The sequence below is a fragment of the Macrotis lagotis genome, chromosome 4 (genome assembly GCF_037893015.1).
Source record: "Macrotis lagotis isolate mMagLag1 chromosome 4, bilby.v1.9.chrom.fasta, whole genome shotgun sequence".
Lineage (NCBI taxonomy): Eukaryota > Metazoa > Chordata > Mammalia > Peramelemorphia > Peramelidae > Macrotis > Macrotis lagotis.
Window position 1 is genome coordinate 266,784,831 of NC_133661.1, and position 20,056 is coordinate 266,804,886.

The 20,056-nt window shown below is 33.7% G+C and overlaps 1 protein-coding gene across 1 annotated transcript in view; it reads right to left on the minus strand.

The window, feature by feature from the left end:
• KCNH5 (potassium voltage-gated channel subfamily H member 5) overlaps positions 1-20,056 on the minus strand; it is a 471,355-nt gene that overhangs the window by 392,838 nt on the left and 58,461 nt on the right. Inside the window, exon 3 of the mRNA XM_074232080.1 lies at positions 3,676-3,782. Within this exon, the coding sequence (XP_074088181.1) occupies positions 3,676-3,782 (107 nt within the window). The remainder of the gene's footprint in view (positions 1-3,675; positions 3,783-20,056) is intronic.

Below are 20,056 nucleotides of genomic sequence, written 5' to 3' on the forward strand. Positions count from 1 at the left end.
CTACTTCATTCTTGAGAAATCTAGTCATTCCCAATCCAGCCCCTTCCTTGAGAACCACCACACTGTTACTAGATTTAATGTGGACACCTGATGGCTTTGAGTTCTACTGCAGCTCAAAACTCTTGAGCTCAAGCAATCAACTAGCTTCAGCCTCCACAGTAGTGAACCATTCCTGTATACTTTGGGGAAAAAGCTAAGAAAAATGCAATACATCTTTGAGCATTTGTATTTTTAACTGTAAAATAAAGGCTTAAATTAAATGCCTTTTAAAGATATTCCTGGTTCTAAATACTAAGATTTTATAAGTTGCCCAATTCAATTAATAGGGATATGTACCCTATGTATTTCTTTAGTGAAGAAACCCATGAAGGACTAGGAATATTGCAAAGAACTTTATCTCTCTGGTATAGAGCATTACTACCCAGCTAATCCTTCTCTTTTTCTAACTTTTATTGATTTCATTTTTTATTTGTGGAATAAAACAAATATTTTCATAACATTAATAACAAAGATGATTGGACATGAAACTGCAAATCTATTATTTGCAACTTGCTATTGTTTTTAAATATATATGAATGTTACACATAAATTTCTTTTCTTTCTCCCCCCACAACCCTAGAAATAACTACCATTAGACACAAATGAGTGTGTGCAAAAAAATCATTCTGTATATACTTTTTATCAGTTCTTCATCTGGATGCAGATATCATCTTCCATCACATATCTTTTGTTAATTTGTGTATTTATGATTCTCAAAATTACTTTTTCACTCAAGCTGTCCTCAAACGGATATTGTTACAATATACAATGTTTTCTTGGTTCTGCTCATTTCACTCTTCATTATTTTATGCAGGTCTATCCATTTTTTCCTAAGATCATCGAGTTTACCATTTCTTATAGCACAATAGTATTCCATTACAATCATAAACCATAATTTGTTCAGCCAATCTCCCAGTGACAGGTACCCCCAACTGGTCTTTCTATGTAAGTTTAAATGTCACCCTCTGGGCAAAGAAACTAACTGTTTCAACAAAAATCAAAGGATAATAGGTTTAGAGACAGAAGGAACCCCTGAAATCACCTAATCCAATCTCCTTATTTCATAGAAGAGAAAGTAAAGCCCAGAGAAATTAAGCAATTTCTCCAAGGTCACACAGTGACCCACAGAAGTAGGATTCAAAATATAGTCCCATGATTCTAAATTTAGCACTGTTTCCACTCTATTATATTGCTTTTCTTTGACTTTTAAAAAATGGAAGTCTAGATCTGTCTTCAAAGGTAGGGGCACCCATGAAAGCAGATGGTGTGACTATTATGCGGCAGATGTTAATTAATAAGAGTCAGTCTCATACTATCTATTTTTACCAAGGAAGAATACCGTTCAAAGAAAGAAAAATCCCTTCCTGGTTTCAAACCTTGGGACCATATTGATTTCAGTCTCATGGTTTCTCTTACTGATTCAGGGTCTACCTGTTCACTAATTTGAAAATGGGAAGTTTCCTACATATGATCTGTAATGTCAATCTAAAATATGGCATTATAGTCTTGTCAATTATTCAGTGATAAATCACGTCTGACTAAAACAATGAATACACACCAATCTTTCCTGTTTTCTCTGTCAATCACTCAAAATGGATCACCTTCCTAGAACTCAATGCAAACTAACACTTAGCCATAGTCTTCAAAGCATATTCTGTCTTCAGTCATAACTTTTAAATAAAAGTGATGATGATGAGGCAGAAGATGAAAGGTAAAAATATTTATATTCTAGGTATGGCAACACCTGAGATATTACTTACTTTTTCTTGAACAGCAAATTTAATTGAAATTACTCCTGGTCTCCAAAGAATAAATATGAGGTAGAGAGGCACATAAAATAACTCATTATACACAGTCATTATCCATATAGGAAATAAGAATGTGATATCATTGTCAAAGGTCTTCTTTTATGTGATGATACACGGAATTCAATATCAATCTGCCATGAAATCCTAATGGATTGTGCCATTGTTTCTAATTGTAAAAAGAAAACAACATCGCAATACAAATGAAACTATCCTGAGCCAGATGCTGAAATGTTTACTACTGCCAGAAATGAAGGATGGGGGGGGGAAGGAATAAGAGATAAAATTAAATCAAACAAAGCAAATGGATCAAAATAAAAATGAGTTGCTAAGGGTTTTCTTCTTTAAGAGATTCTTCAAAACTTTAGAAAAGACAGTGAATGCGAGCAGAACCAGGAGAAAAATATGTATAGATATATAGATTATAGATATATTGATATAGATGTAGATGTAAATATAGATTAGATATAGATGTATATGTAGATGTAGATATCGATGTAGATATAGATATAGATGTAGGTAGATGTAGAGATAGAGAAAGAGATACAGATATGTATACATATATATATATATATATATATATATATATATAGCTACTAGAAACCTTGTGTGATGATCACCCATGATACTTAGTTCTCAGCAGTATAGTGATCAAATGCAATTCTAAAAGAATTAAGATCGAAAATAACATTCACATCCAAACAAATAATTATGGAGTCTGAATGTAGACCAAAGCATACTATTTGCACTTTTTAAAATTCCATTCTTATTTTTTTCTTTCTCATGTTTTTTTTTCCCTTTTTGGTCTGATTCTTCTTTCACAACATGACTAATATGGAAATGTGTTTTCTCTTTAAAAGAGACTCCGCCACACTCTAAGAAGGACATATAGTACTATGCCTTATATAAAGTTATGTAACAGATACCTGAAGCCCCCATTCTTCTCTACACATCTGATCCCAAGATAGAGCATACTCTATGATCTGGACTGGAAATGACTGGAAATTCAGGGATGCTATTACCAAGTCAGAAAATATTGAAGAGAGTTTGTATCAGCCCGTTGATTTATGTGTTCTATAAAGTATTAGCACAGCACACCCTCAGGAGTTAAGGATCTGATCTCAGGACATGTATGTATATATATATATATATATATATATATATATATATATATATATATATATATATATATATATATATATATATATACAGAAAGACCTACATATGAATTATAACAAGAAATACTTTGTATTACAGATTTCCCTTAATCAGTTTTTATTAGAATCCTTCTCAACTGTTCAAGAAGCTTTGTAAAGAAGATCATTTAGGCTACATGCCAGGAAAACCTTCCCAAAAACTAGATTTATCTAAAAATAAAATGCAATATTCTGAGTATTTCTCCCCATTAGAAGCCTTGTAACAAAAGTGAAAAGTTATTTGTTAGACATGCTTTATTTTGGTAATGGATTGGATTAGATGGTCAATGAGGTCTTTTCCAATGCTAAAATTATATTATTCTATCAGCAATATTATCAATAAATATTTTTATTATTACTTAAATACTTATATATCTGGCATTGAGTCAATGGACCTTTAAAATTTATCTATATTTCTCCAGGTTTCTAGGCTTATATGATACTCTGTTTTTGGTGATCTTTCTCCTTCAGTATCAGAGTTTATCAGCATCCTATCAGATGTTAGAGAAGAAGTCAAATACTCAAATTCCCCATTTGTTAGGAGTCAATTAAAGCCAAATCAAATATGCTATTGATAAAGGAAATGGTATGTTTTGTTGAAAGGTATACAGTTTATACATACTGATAATACATACTGTTTTTCTTGTACAGAAGAACTTCAAAGCAGTTTGACTCATAGTTGTCAAAAGTTTGCCTGACTTTCTCAATGGTCTTCTTGTCTGTTAGTTCCCCATACATAAAACTGGAAAATAAAATAAAATCCATTTCAGCTTCATTTTTTACTTGTTTTCATATACTATATAGTCATAGATTAGTTTTATGTATCCATATTCTGAACAGTCCATAACATGTTTGAAACCCCCACCAAAGAAACTAAAATGATTAAATTTCATTTTTTGTATATAACTTAATACTATTCTAATACTTAGAAAAATTGCCTCTCTTCTTTTTTATAAAAAGGAACAGTAATGCCCATACTCCTTAACTCCCCTACCAAGCCCTCCCTCTTCTTAACTTTTCTATTAATGGCAAGGACAGCCTCATCCTCCCAGTCACCCAAACTTAGAACCTGGGCATCATCTTTGAATCCTCACTTTCTCTCCCTTTCTACCCCCATACAATAAGTTGACATATTCTATCAATTCTACCTTCAAAATATTTTTTCAAATTGTGCCACCATTCTGGTGTATTATTACTTAATTTCTATACAATTGCATTAGTCTACTACTTGGTCTCCCTATCTCAATTTTCTCCCCATTCCAATCCATCCTCCACAGATCTATTTTAAGACCCTGATTAATAAATTCCAGTTCTTCCCTTTTACTTCCAGGATCAAATAATAAGTCCCACTTTTTTACATCTCACTATTAACACAGTGACAGTGGCTTCCTTGTAGTTCCTCACACAAGGCTCTGTATCTTCTGACTCTACCTAGACAGCTATATGATACAATGCACATTGTTGGGGGTGGGGTCAAGGAGATGAATTCAAATTTAACTTCAGACACTTACATGCTGTGTGATCATGGACAAGTCATTTAGACTCTGCCTGCCTCAGTTTCCTCAACTGGAAAATGGGAATAATAACACCTACCTCCCAGGGTTGCTTGAGGTTATATAGATTCAAAGCATTTAGTACAGTGTTTGACACAAAATAATTACTTAATAAATGCATGTTTCCCCTTACCCTGACTCCAAATATTTACATTCATGATTCCATGCCTCAAATTGTCTTTCCTCATCTCTATCTTCAGGCTCCCATGATTTCCTGAAGTCTCCATGAAAATTCTACCTTCTGTAGGAAAATTTCCCCAAATACCCTTAATTCCAAAGTCTTCCTTTTATAGGCCATCTGAAACTTAACCTGTTTAATCTTGTTTGTTCATAGTTGTTAGGTTTGGGGGGAGGGTGTCAGTAACCCTGATGCTTAGCACTTAGTGCATAATAGATGCTTAATGAATGTCTATTTCCTTGAGTTGAATTGCCATTATGGGCATGTGAAATGCCATTATGGGCATTTTCTTAGTTTAAATACAAATTAAAAATCGTGGAAGGAAAAGGGTAAAATCTAAATTCAGACATGCTGCAAAGAGAACATGCGATACCAAGCACAAATTAAAGGCTAAGTGGAAACACTGAACAAAAACCTTACCATTTGCTAATTTTCCAAGAGAACCTCAATAAAATCTTAATTATTAGCAGATCAGGAGCTAAAATATAGTCTTTTACACCTCACTAAAATATTTAAATATCTCTCCAATATTAAGACTCTTACTTTCTAAAGTATATTTTCTTATTATCGGCACATGGTACCACCAAAAATGAACAGAGGTATATTCCAAAATAAAAGGATCTCTGTTCTTAGAAGCAAATATGTTAACTTATAGTGCTTTGCACATAAGAGGCACTAACGATTTTTTCCTGAATTGACCTGAATTGAATTTAATCTTATGCCTATTATGTAAAGTCAATAGTTTCCTTTTATATGAAGTATGAGCTATGGACAATAAGAGACTATATTAGCTTTCACTGCTTTTTTTCAAAGGGCAAGTGAAAATGTTTTCTACTCTATGAGGAAGAAGAGAGAGGAAAGGGAAGGGAGAAAAGTAGAAGGAGGAGATAGAGAAGGTGGAAAGGAGGAAGAGGGGGGAAAAGGAAGAGCAAGGAAGAAAAAAAAGGAGGAGGAAAAAGAGAAGAGGAGGAAGAGGGAAAAGAAAGAAGTGAGAAAGAATACACAGAAGAAGGAAGAAAAAGGGAAGAGCAAGAGGGAACACAGAAAAGAGGGGGGGGAGGAGACAGAAGAAGGTGGAAGAAGAGACAGGAAGAGAGAGTAGAAAAGGGAGGAGTAAGAGGAAGAGAAAAAAGGAGGAAGACAGAGGATGAAGCAGAAAGAAGAAAAGGAAGGAAAGGGATAAAAGAGCAAGGAAGAAAACAGAAGGAAGAGAGGAGAAATAAGAAGTAAGAAAAGAGAGAAGAGGGAGAAGAAAGAAAAGGAGAGGGAGGAGGGTGTGGAGCAAGGAATAAAAGGGAGGAGGAACATAGAAAAGGAAGAGGGAGCAGGAGGAAGAAGGGAGAAGAAAAGTAAGGAGGTTGGAGGAAGAGTAGAAGGAAAAGGGAGATAATGGTAATGATTGTGGTACAGTGATGTAGGTAAGAAAATGCTTTACTGTAGATGTACTATTCATGTGTTTCAGTCAATTAATAGTTATAAGTGAATTAATTAATGAAAGCTATTTCCTTCTAAAAGTGATTACAGGGAAATAATGAAATCACTGTAAAAATTTCTCAATAAGAAAAAAGAAAAATAATTAGAAGAGGCAGAAAAGCATTCTAACTAGTAAAGTCATACTGTGAAGAAATATGATACATAGAAGGAAAGACAGGATTATAGCAGAATTGAAGTTATATAGAATGTGGTTGGACTAGGATTTTCTAATGAGATAGCAACTTCCTGTGCTCCCAAAAGATAGCATTTATAAGAAAAAAAGAAAAACCATGATGCTTAATAACTTCCTACCCAGGGATACAGAATTATTACTGTGGCAAATTGACATGCACAATAAGGAAACATGCTGCTTTTCTCAGGCATAATCTGAGTCGTGGCAGAAAAAGCACTGAGAATTATCAAACATGGTAGCCTGTACACACTTCTGACAATCCATGTGGACACTAGCAATAAAATCTCATTTATGCTATAAAAGATCTTTAAGCATTAAAAAGTGCTGGTAAAGAAATTGAAAGCCATACAGGAAGTAAAATGATGCTGTCATCACTTAGTATAAATTAACAAAGAAATATTAAGACACTTCTGGCCAAGATGCAGAAAGAAAACAGGCACTGTACTAAGGTCTCCTGGTTCCCCTCAAAAATAACCTGAAAGAAACCCCTTAACAGAAATTTGATCGACAAAACCCAGAAAGACAAGCTATGAGAAGAACACCTACCCCAAGGTCTGTTTCAAGGGACCATGGGTGAATCAGGAGCAGAGAGCAGAGAACAGAGAGCCAGCAGGGGCAGGAGGCTTTGATGAGTAGTGAGTCCAAGGACAAACTTTAGCTGTGGAATCTTTGGTTGGAGGAGTGGAGGTCTGGTGAGTCCTAGCTGTGCAGAAAGGTGAGTTCCAACACAGAGTTGCAGAGCATGGCTGGACATCGACCAGCTGGGCTGGGGTCTTAAGCTCCATACTTATAGAGGAGCTCTCTTACCAGAACAAACAGTAACCACCCCTCTACCACCTCAGGCTCAGGCATGGGCAGCAGAATTCCCTCAGCTGGAAGGTCCAACTGGGCCCAGTCCACATAGTTCAAGGACAATTCAGACCCTACCCCTACCCCTTACTCCCTCCAGTCCTAGGAAAAAGCTTCAAACAATTCAGAGAAAGCAATCAGTACCACCTACTGGCCAGCCCACTTGGAGTCACTAAGCAAGTGAACAAAGTCTCTAGGGTTTTAAAAAATAAACCACTGAGAGCCAGCCCCTCCTCCAACACAGGATCCTAGGAAAAAGAAGAAACAGCAGCAGAAAGGGGGAGGCCATTGAAAATAACTTTGAAATAACAGATCCTAACCCAGAGAGATCTAGAACTTCTGAGGAGAATATGTATTGATCTCCATCCTAGAAAGACTTCCTTGAAGAAATCAGGAAGGAGTTTAAAAATGAATTGGAAAAATTGGAAAAAGAAACTCAAGAGAAAATTAACACCTTGCAAGAGAAAATTAACATCTCCTAACAAGAAAACAAATCCTTGGAAAATACAATTGGGCAAAAACAGAAAGAAAATAATTCTCTCAAAACCTCAATTGGGAAAATGCAAAAAGAAAATAACTCTCATCAGCAAAACAACTGACCTCGAGAATAGATCAAGAATTATTGGTCTTCCTGAAAACATTGAAGAGGAAAAAAAGCCTGGAATTAATATTATAGTATTTAGTGATGGGAAACTGCTCCAATATCATGAAACCAGTGGGAAAATAGTTATTGAAAGAGTATATCGATCCCCTCCAGAAAGGGATCCCAAAATGAAAATACCAAGGAAGATTGTGGCCAAATTCCAGAGCTATCTGTTAAAAGAGAAAATCCTGCAAGTAGCCAGAAAGAAACAATTTAAATACCAAGGAGCCACAGTAAGGATTACACAGGACCTTACTGCATCAACATTAAAGGACTGAAGGGCCTGGAATGAGATATTCCAAAGAGCAAGGGAGTTTGGAATGCAGTCAGAAATCCACAATCCAGCAAAACTGAGCCTTCTCTACCAGGGGAAAAGATGGACATTTAATGAAATGGGACATTTCCAATATTTCCTGATGAAAAGACCAGAGCAAAATAGAAAATTGGGACATCAAAAAAGAGACCCAAGAGACACATGAAAAGGTTTAAAAAAGGGGATTAAAGGGGAAAAAACTGCTATCCAATAAGATGAAACTGGTTATATTCCCCACCTAGGAGAGTTATTCTTGTAATGCTTAAGAATTGTAGCTCCATTAAAGAGAGTACACTTAGCCAGAAATTATAGACACTCATGACTTGTCCATGAAAATCCAATAAGATTAAACTGGCTATATCCTTACCTAGGAGAAAGACACAAATAACTCTCGAAAAGTATAACTCTATTAGAGAGAATATACTAAGCCAGAAGTGATGTACACTCATGATTTAGATAGAATGATATAAAAACAATACCTCCTTAAAAGTGGGGACAGTAAGGAGACAGGAGGATGGAGGAGATTGAATGGGATAAATTTCATTACATTAAGAGTCACAAAAGACCTCTTGCAATAGAAGGGGAAGAAAGGAGGAGGTGTGAACCACCTGAAACTTACTCTCATCAGAAGGGGCAAAGGGAAAGGGGAAAAAGGGGAGGGGAGTTGGACATAGGAGGGCAAACATACTGAAGGTGGTGGTATTTGGAAACAAAATACTGGGGAATATGGATAAATGGAAAAGTGGAAAATACAAACACCCCAAGATAACATGGAGGGCAATAAAGAGTTAGTAATTATAACTTTGAATGTGAATGGGATGCATTCACCCACAAAATATAAGCAAAAAGCTTATTGGATTAAAAGCCAGAATCTTACAATATGCTGCTTAACAAGAAACTCAACTGAAGCAGAGAGATACATATAAAGTAAAGGTAAAAGGTTGGAGCAAAATATGTTTTGCTTCAGCTGAAGTGAAAAAGCCAGGGGTAGCAAACCTTATCTCAGACAAAGCAAATAGATAGCATTAAAAGAGATAAGGAAGGAAAATATATCCTCCTAAAAGGTACCATAGACATTAAAGTAATTTTAATACAAAATATGTATATACCCAATGATACATCATCCAGATTCTTAGAGTAGAAGTTGAAGGAGTTACAGGAAGACATAGATAGCAAAACTCTACTAGTGGTAGACCTCAACCTCCCACTCTCAGATTTAGATAAATCTAACCATAAAAAAGTAAGTTAAGAGGTAGATTGTTAGAAAACTTACACATGATAGAATTATGGAGGACATTGAATGGGGATATAAAGGACTATATACCTGTTTTTCTGCAAGACACGGCACTTAAACAAAAATAGACCATGTACTAGGGCAAAAAAAAAACCTAATAATCAATTGAAGAAAGCCAGAAATAATGAATATATCTTTGTTGATCATATTACAATAAAAATCACATCCAATATTGGGCCAGGCGGATATAGATCCACTAATTGGAAACTAAATAAACTCATTTTAAAGAATGAGTAAATCAAAAAACAAATTAGAATTCATTATTTCATCCTAGATAATAACAATAATGATGCAACATACCAAAACCTATAGGATACAGCCAAGGCAGTTGTCAGGGGGTATATTATATCTTTAAATGCCTACATAAATAAATTAGAGAAAGGGAAAATCAATGAATTAAAAAATAGAGAAAGAACAAAGTAAAAATGCCCAATTAAATATCAAACTAGAAATTCTAAAAATTAAAGGAGAAATTAATAAAATAGAAAGCAAGAAAACTATTAAACTGATAGATAAAACCAAAAGTTGTTTTTTTGAAAAATAAAATAAAATCAACAAACTTCTTGTTAATTTGATTTAAAAAAAAGAAAGAAGAAAACCAAAATGCTATTATCATTAATGAATAAAATGAACTCACCACCGATGAGGAAGAAATTAAAGTAAAAATTTGGAATTATTTTGACCAGCTGTATGCCAATAAATTTGATTAAGTAAAATGGATGAATATTTACAATAAGTTGTCCAGGTTAAATGAAGAGGAAATTAAATACCTGAATGACCTTATCTCAGAAAAAGAAATTCAACAAGCCATTATTGAACTCCTTAAGAAAAATTCTTCAGGGACGGCTACATGGTACAGTGCATAAAGCACCAGCCCTGGAGTCAGGAGTACCTGGGTTCAAATCCGGTCTCAGACACTTAATAATTACCTAGCTGTGTGGCCTTGGGCAAGCCACTTAACCCCATTTACCTTACAAAAACTAAAAAAAAAATCTTCAGGGCCAAATGGATTCACAAGTGAATTCTATCAAACATTTAAGGAAAAATTGATTCCAATTCTATGTAAACTCTTTGGAAAAACAGGTGAAAACAGAACTCTGCCTATTTCTATGACATAAATATGATGCTGATACCTAAACCAGGAAGAATTAAAACAGAGAAAGAAAATTACAGACATATCTCCCTGATGATTATGGATGCAAAAGTCTGAAATAAAATCTTAGCAAAATGATTACAAGTTTACCTGTCAGATTTATGGAAAGGGAAGAGATGGAGAACATCATTAAAAACAAAGTAGACAATTTTGATTACATTAAATTAAAAGGCTTTTGCACAGACAAAACCACTGTAACCAAGATCAAAAGAAATGTAGTAAATTGGGAAATAATTTTTACATATAGTATTTCTGACAGAAGACTCATTTCTAAAATATACAGAGAGGGCAGCTAGGTGGTGTAGTGGATAAAGCACTGGCCTTGGAGTCAGGAGTACCTGGGTTCAAATCCGGTCTCAGACACTTAATAATTACCTAGATGTGTGGCCTTTGGCAAGCCTTGCAAAAAAAAACATAAAATATACAGAGAACTGAGTCAAATTTTCAAAAAAACAAGCCATTCCCCAATTGACAAAAGGTCAAAGGATGTGCAAAGGCAATTTACAGCTGAGGAAATCAAAGCAATCCAGAGTCATATGAAAAATTGCTCTAAATCACTACTTATTAAAGAAATGAAAATTAAAGCAACTCTGAGGTACCACCTCACACCTCTCAGACTGGCCAATATGACCAGAAAGGACAATGATCAATGTTGAAAAAGACTAATACGTTGTTGCTAGAAATGTAAACTCATCCAACTTTTCTGGAGAGCAATTTGAAATTATCCCTGAAGGGCAACAAATGTGCTTACCCTTTGAACCAGCAATACCACTACTGGGTCTATACCCTGAACAGATTATGAAAAAAAGGTAAAAACATCACTTGTACAAAAATATTCATAGCAGCCCTGTTTGTGATGGCAAAGAATTGGAAATTAAGTGAAGGTCTTTCAATTGGGGAATGGCTTAACAAACTGTGGTATATGTATGTCACGGAACACTTTTTTTTTCTATTAGAAACCAGGAGGGATGGGAATTCAGGGAAGCCTGGAAGAATTTGCATTAACTGATGCTGAGTGAGATGAGCAGAAACAGAAGATCATTGTACACCCTCACAGCAACATGGGGGTGATGATCAACCTTGATGGACCTGCTCATACCATCAGTGCAACAATCAGGCATAATTTTGAAATGTCTGTGATGGAGAATAACATCTGTATCCAGAGAAAGAATTGTGGAGTTTGATCTATTACCATTAATATAAAAAACCCATTATCTTATGTAATTTTGCTATCTCTTATACTTTATTCTCCTTTCTTAAGGATATGATTTCTCTCTCATCACATTAAACTTAGATCAATGTATACCAGGTAAACAATGGAAAGACTAGCAGACTGCCTTCTGGGGGGGGAGCAAGAATAGGGGGAAATTGTAAAATTCAAAATAAATAAAATCTTTCTTTTATTAAAAAAATTAATTAAGGTGAATAGTCAGAAAAAATATTGTCAGAGAACAACATTTGCAGTTCTGAGTATCTAACTAGAGCCAGGAAAATATATTTGATCAGAGACCTTGCAGAGAAGAGTAATAGGCATTTATTAAATAACTACTATGCTCTGGGTATTGTGCAAGAAAAGTGAAAGACAATTCTTTCATTGCAGGTGAATGGGAAGAGAATAGATGAACAATTATGTACAAAGTTGATATGAGCAAGATAAACTGGAAATAATCATTTGAACAAAGACTAGTATGAAGGGGTAATAGTTAAAGTTTCTTGAAGGAGATGGATTTTAAACTGAAAATTAAAGAGGAGAAAGAAAACTGCCCAGTTAAATAGTTATATTAGCTATCACCAGGAGTACTAAGCATGAAATAAGAACAATGGATACACTCAGAAATTCACAGAAGGGAAGATATAATAATTACACCTATAATTCTATATTTCTATGCATGAAACTACAAAATTTAACAAAAGGAAATGAACTTAAAATCTTAATATAAGGAGTTAAATAGGGCAGATAGGTAGATAAAGTGCCAGACCTGTCAGGAAGACCTAAGTTCAAATTTGGCTCTGACACTAGCTGTATAATTCTGGGCAAATCACTTAGCCATATTTGCCTCTCCCTTGTAGCAATATTGTCCAAAAAAAAGACAATAAAGATAAGGTGAAAAAAAATTGTGTTTCAATATGCACTTACACTTCATCAGTTTTCTCTGGAAATCAATAGCATTTTTCATGATAAGTCTTTCAAAATTGCCTTGGATCATTGTATTGCAAAGAATAGCTAAATCATTCATAATTGATCATCATACAATATTACTGTTACTATTCTATAATGGTCTTGTTCTGTTCACTATACTTTGAATCCACTCAGATAAGTACATTATTTTATAAAAAATATATTGGGATAACAGAGAAATAGAAGTGATGATAATTATATTCTAGTTCATTAAAAACAGTTCAAGCTATCATACCATTTAACCTCATTTCCTTTTTAGAGTTACTCTAAGCTGACTGGGGCATCAAAGCTTTATAGTAGATAGAGTCCTGGGCCTGAAGTCAGGAAGATTCATATTACGTACTGGGCAAGACACTTAACCCTGTTTGCTTCAGTTTTCTCATCTGTAAAATGAACTGGAGAAGAAAATGGCAAACCATTGCAGTATCTTTTCCAAGAAAACCCCAAATGGGATTATAAAGAGTCAGAAACAACTGAAATGACTGAACTGTCAGATCCCAGAAATACCATATATACAAAAAAGGTGAACTACATAATAACATAATCAAATCTCTCAGAATATCCTTGTGGAAGATGGAAAAGTGTGAAATGGATTGAAATATGGTTGTTTACTCATATACAATGCCTTGATGGAAATCTGAAAGGAAGTCTCTTAGTGGAGACTTCTGGACCATTCAACTATTTTTATCAATGACTCAGATGAAAACATGAATAATCAGGATTATCAAATTTGTTATTATTCAAAAGTGAGAGGAAGAGCTACCTTTCTTAACAAAAAAACTTGGATCCAATGAACCCAGAGAAACTAAAAGGATAGGTCAAATCCAATGTGAGGCATCAAATAAGGATAAATGGAAAATCTGACATTTGCATTAGGACAATCAGCTTTGCAAGTCTATAGAGAAGGGAAAATATTAGATGATAATGAATGTGCAAAGAACTTTTCTTATTGAATTGCAACTTAATGTGAGTAAACAGCAGTGTCCCCTCCAAAAAATATAATATCATATAAGACTTCATTAACAGAAGATGTATGGTGTCCAGAATGAAAGAAATAATGGATTCTTGGTACTCTGCCCTGAATAGATCAGTGCAAAGCACTATATTTAATTCTGGACATCTCATTCTAAGAAATATATTTACAACCTGGAGCATATTCAGACACAGTAAACAGAATAGTGAAGGGAATAGAAACCAACTTGAAGGAAATAGAGATAGTTAGCAGAAGGAAAAACATGACAACCACCTTCAAATATTTAAAGGAATGTTGGATTCATTTCAGTTGGTCTCAGAGGAACAAACCAGAGACAAATTATTCATGAATACAGAGACAGACTTCTTAACAATTAGAGTATCCAAAACTAGAAGAATCAGAGAAATATCTTCCACGCCTCAATAAAAGAATCCTCCTGACTTTTTAGCAAAATAATAATAATAATAATAATAATAATAATAATAATAATATAATGTGGGGCAGCTAGGTGGCGCAGTGGATAGAGCACCAACCCTGAAGTCAGGAGGACCTGAGTTCAAATCCGACCTCAGACACTTAATTACCTAGCTCTGTGGCCTTGGGCAAACCACTTAACCCCATTGCCTTGCAAAATAAAACTAAAAAAAATAATAATGATATAATGATAATTTGATGTGTGAAATGAAGAATTATTAATTGGCCTAATAAGCAAATATTTTTTCTCAATTTCATCAAAATAATGATAAAAATTTGTTGAATATTATTAATTTGTATGATATTTTAAAAAGATAATCACTTGAAGTTTTAACATTTTTGAAAATGATGAGGAGAGGGAAAAGAGCATAAGCTTTTTTTTCTAAAACAACTACAATGGCATATGAATATATTTCTAAATTTAGATCTTTCCAAATTAAGATAATCAGTTATGGAATATTCATATAGATCTTTTAGATAAATCTAGGTCAGGAGTTCAGTGTACTTTTAAAAATTTTTTTTGTTTTTTTTTGCAAGACAATGGAATTAAGTGACTTGCTCAAAGTCACACAGCTGGGTAACTATTAAATGTCTGAGGTCAGATTTGAACTCAGGTCCGCCTGACTTCAGGTTTGGTGCTCTATCCACTGTGCCACCTAGTTGCCCTCTCAGTGTAATTTTTAATTATTTTTCATCCCTTCAAAGTTCAGTTCATATTTCTTATCTTGTGAGATAACATCAAATGGTTGAGGTTTATCATTGAACTCACTATTTACCAGTCCTCTTCTAGGCAATGCTTGAAAAAAAAATTTACGAAAAACAGAGCATCTAAAATAGCATGTATAATTTAGCAGACCTTACTTTGCAACTGAACCCTTCATTTGACATTATTATTCCCTTCTATTGTGCCTGGTTTCTCTCCTCTATATTACAAAGTAAGAGTTATTTTCTATAGCAGTTGTAAGGGACTTCTTATATAGAGTTTAAGATTATAGCAATTTATGTACATTTGATCACCCCAGATAGATTATAATCTCCTAGAGTGCAGAAAATATGCCTTGTAAATATGTGAATTCCCCAGAGATGAATCACAAAGTCAATAGAAAAGTGAACATTAGGGGCGGCTAGGTGGCACAGTGGATAGAGCACCAGCCCTGGAGTCAGGAGTACCTGGGTTCAAATCCAGTCTCAGACACTTAATAATTACCTAGCTGTGTGGCTTTGGGCAAGCCACTTAACCCCGTTTGCCTTACAAAAAAAAACTAAAAAAAAAAAAGAAAAGAAAAGTGAACATTGACTAAACTACCTCATTTACTTTATGTCTCTTTCTGAATATTTCCAAGGCAGGATTGGTTTAATTTGAAAGTGAAAAAGAAAAAAAAGATTCAGAACCTCAGTTTGTTTTGTTTTGTTTTGTTTTTAACAGGAAAGAAGTCACATTACCCTTTAATTTGACTTGTAAAAAACAGTTGTAAAAGCTTTAGATCTGATCAAGAAGACCTGAGTTCAAAATTTGCCTCAAACAATACTGTGTGGCCTTGAGCAAGACACTTGACTTATCCAAGACTTTATTTTCTCATCCATAAAATTAGGGTAGTTATAGCACCTACTTCTCTGGATTGTTATAAACATAAAATGTAACTATAAAGTATTTTGTAAACCAAAAAGTATTATATAATTGTGAGCAATCATTATTTTTTTTGTGAAAAAGTCAGTAAAACTATCTTATTAACCAAGCTAGTCTATCTAATAAAAAACAGAATAGCTAATCTCTAGGAATGGATCATACTAGTATAGATATTACCCTGCTACACTTATAAGAATACTCTAAACCTGAAATTACAATTTGTTTCCTCTCTGTTGTATCCGATAATTTTGGTTCTCAAACTGTGGTCCTTGGATCCTTGATGGTCTCCTGAAAACCCTTTCAAAGGGGGTCCATGAGTAAGACAACAAAATTATTTTAAATTATACTAATAAGTCACTTTCTCATTAAAATATTCCTTTCTTGTTCATTTATGTAATTGCATGAAAACAGATTTTCTTCATATACTTTAACCGAAACAAATAAAATCATAATAATTTGAAAATAGAAGTAGATAGAAGAAACCAACTGACTTCTATTAAATCAGATTGCTTGCAAATATATTAAAAGTTTTGTAAAAATATTAAAATAAACCAATTCACATTAATTTTTTGGATTTGGGAAAATTTTTGATTTGCATAAAACTATGCTATTTATGTTGATATGCAATGGATTTTTATTATTTTAAATAATTTTTAAAGTTATTAGCTTTAATTTCTAATATTATGTTCTGTTGTTCTATTATTCAGCTATGTCTGACAGTTCATGAACCCATGAAACAAACTTTCCTATCTTCCTATCTCTCAAAGTCTGTCCAAGTAAATGTTCATTGTTTCCATGATACTATTTATCCATCTCATCAATTTCCATTCTCTTCTCTTTTTGCCTCCAATCATTTCAACAATGAGCCCCATTTTCTCATTAAGTGACCAAAGCATTTAAGCTTCATTTTCAGTATTTAACAATCCAGTGAATAGTCTTATTTTATCTCCTTGCTGTCCAAAAGACTTTCAAAGTCATCTCCAGCATTACAATTCAAAAGCAATGAATCTGTAACATTCAGTTGCCATAACTGTATATTGCTACTGAAAAAATGACAACTTTGACTGTACAAACCCTTGTTGGAAAGGTGATATCTCTACTTTTTAGTATGCTGACCAGATTTGCTATGGCTTTCCTCCCAAGGAACAAGCAGGGCAGCTAGGTGGTTCAGTGGATAGAGCACTGGCCCTGGAGTCAGGAGGACCTGACTTCAAATTTGGCCTCAGATATGAAATAATTTCCTAGCTGTGTGACCTTGGTAAAGTCACTTAACCCAACTGCCTTGTGAAAACCAAATAGATAGATTATAGATATAGATAGATATAGATGTAGATAGATATAGATGATATAGATGTAGATGTAGATGTAGATGCATACGCATACGCATATACATAGAGAGATGATAGAGATAGAGAGATAGCGAGAGACAGAGACAGAGATAGAGACAGAGACAGAAACAGAGACAGAGATAGATACACACACACACAGAACAAACATCTTTTAACTTTTTGGCTGCTTGCCATCTTTGATCTTTGAGCCTAAGAATAAAAAATTCTAACTCCGCTTCTATTTCTTTTCTCTCTATTTTTTTGATGTTAAACTTCAAATCAGTTTTTATACTCTCCTCTTTCACTCTTCATCAAGAAATTTCTTACTTTCTCTTCACTTTCTTCCACAAGAATGGTATTATCTCCATTTGTGAAATGTTGATATTTCTCCCAGCAACTTTCATTACAGCTTTTGATTCATCCAGATTGACCTTTCACATGATGTACTCTGAATATAAGTTAAATATAAAAGGTGACAATATAAATCATTGTCATACTTCTTTTCCTAATGTAAAGCAGTTGTTCCATGTTCAGTTCTAACTGTAGCTTCTTGCTGCAAGGAAACTAACCCTCAGGAGACAAGAAATAAAATTTGATATTCCCATCTCTGAAGATTTGCAACATTTTGTTGTTATCCACATGATGAAAGCAAATGAAGCAGAAGTAGATGGTTTCTTTTTTTCTGGAACTCTTTTGCTTTCTCCATAATCCAAGAAATGTTGGCCATTTCATCTCTAATTCCTCAGACACTTTAAAAACCAGTTTGCTCTTCTGGTAATTCTCAGGTCACATATTGTTAAAGCCTGCCTTGTAGAATTATAAGTGTAACCTGAAATTAGTGGAACTGTTCAGTAATTTAAACATTTCTTAGCATTACTCTTCTTTAAGATTCAGATATGAATTTCTTGACATATTTAGTTCAGTACTTTAGCTCAACTAGAATTGCATCATCTACACTAGTCTTGACTTCATTTTCTAGGATACCTGGCACTGAATCTAAGGGTTACCTAAGATAGACAGGTCATAGTGGAGAATTCTGACAAAAGGTAATTCACTGAAGCAGGAAATGATTTTCTAGCACAGAAAAATATCTATCTATCTATCTATCTATCTATCTATCTATCTATCTATCTATCTATAACCTAAATAAGCAAAAGTATATTGAAGCAACTTCCCTAATGGCTATGATGGGGAAGGCAACTCATCCTAGAGACAGAGCCATTGGAATCTGAACACAGACTGAAGTATATTTTTTTCTCTCTCACTATTCTTGAGGTTTCTCATCTTTTTGGGGGGGAATGGGTTTATGATTAATCTCACAACAAGATTTTTGTAATGATATAAAATAAATAAAACAAACAAAAACAAAAAAATGCTAGAAAATACAATCATTAAAAAATTGGGTCAATTTAGTTTTTCAATCCCTAGATTTTTTTACTCTACAATAGACACAGCTTTTGCAAATCTTCAAATTAATTTAAATGTCTTAATCTCATAACAAGGCAAATTAAATGTTCTACTTTACTTTTTAATAAAGCAAATCACTTATGAATAAAAAACAAAATGGGGCATATAATGTTTTATCCAGTACCCATGTTAATCTTCTTTACTTTAATCTATCTAATGCAAGTTTTATATCAAGTAATTCTATTTTTGACATATATAATGTAGTAATCTGTCTTTCTAAATCCAAAATGAAAAATTTATTGATATTGAAACTCTCAAACTTTAATGTTGGTCAAAAATGTCAGTGTGATTAAAATAAGAGAGATCATTTAAGTCAAGTACCGTACTTGCCTCAATACCAGATGACATCTTTTCCCTTGAGAAAATCCTTATGCAGGATAATGAATTATGAAATGCCTATTTATTTCAATATTTTTAAATTGTTATATTGTCTCTTAAACTCAAAGTTCTTAACATATTGAAACATTTTTCCCTTCATATCTATAAGAAATAGGATGGTTCTGTCTCTAATTTTTCACTGTTACTTGCCATAGTTACTTAATCTTTCTGAGTCAGTTTTTTTTTCCATCTGTGAAAAGAAAGACTTGGATTAAAATGGTCTTCAAGTCTCTTCTTGCCTCCTAATATTCCATAGCTCTAACATAGTATCTATACTCTATAAATGGTAAATAAAAATTAATAGAATTTAAGGGGCTTGACCAAGAGTCAGACAAGCTAATCAGGTCTCCAAACTGAGCTAAGTCTCCATACTTTCATTCTAGGGTACTCATCCTTAACATCGCCTCTTTTACTGATTGTCATTTATTGAAAATAATCTTCCAAAATGCTTAAGTTTAAAAGATATTTTGTTTATATGTGAAAATCAAGATAAATCTTCCCTAATCTCTCTACTCTATACACTGGTATATTCCTATTAGATAGAGTACCATATCCCATAATTGACATATGACTGTTTTTGGAGGTTTCAGAAATCCTAAAGATGGCACCACTGATTGAAGCCATGAAAAAAAGAAAATAGGAAGATTTTAAATGAATTTAGAACAATAGCTTATATAGTAACCTCCATAAAGATATATATGCATATGTGAATGTATGTATGTATGTATGTATATGCATATGTACATGTGCATGAATGTGGTATGTATGTACCTAAATATTAAAGTATCTACTATATGCCAAGCATTAACTGTTTACAAATATTATTTCTTTTGATTCTCACAACAACCCTAGGGGGTAGAGGCTATTACAATTCTCCATTTTACAGTTCAGGGAACCAATGCAAAAATTAAGTGACATGCCCAGGTTTGTATCTTGGGCTG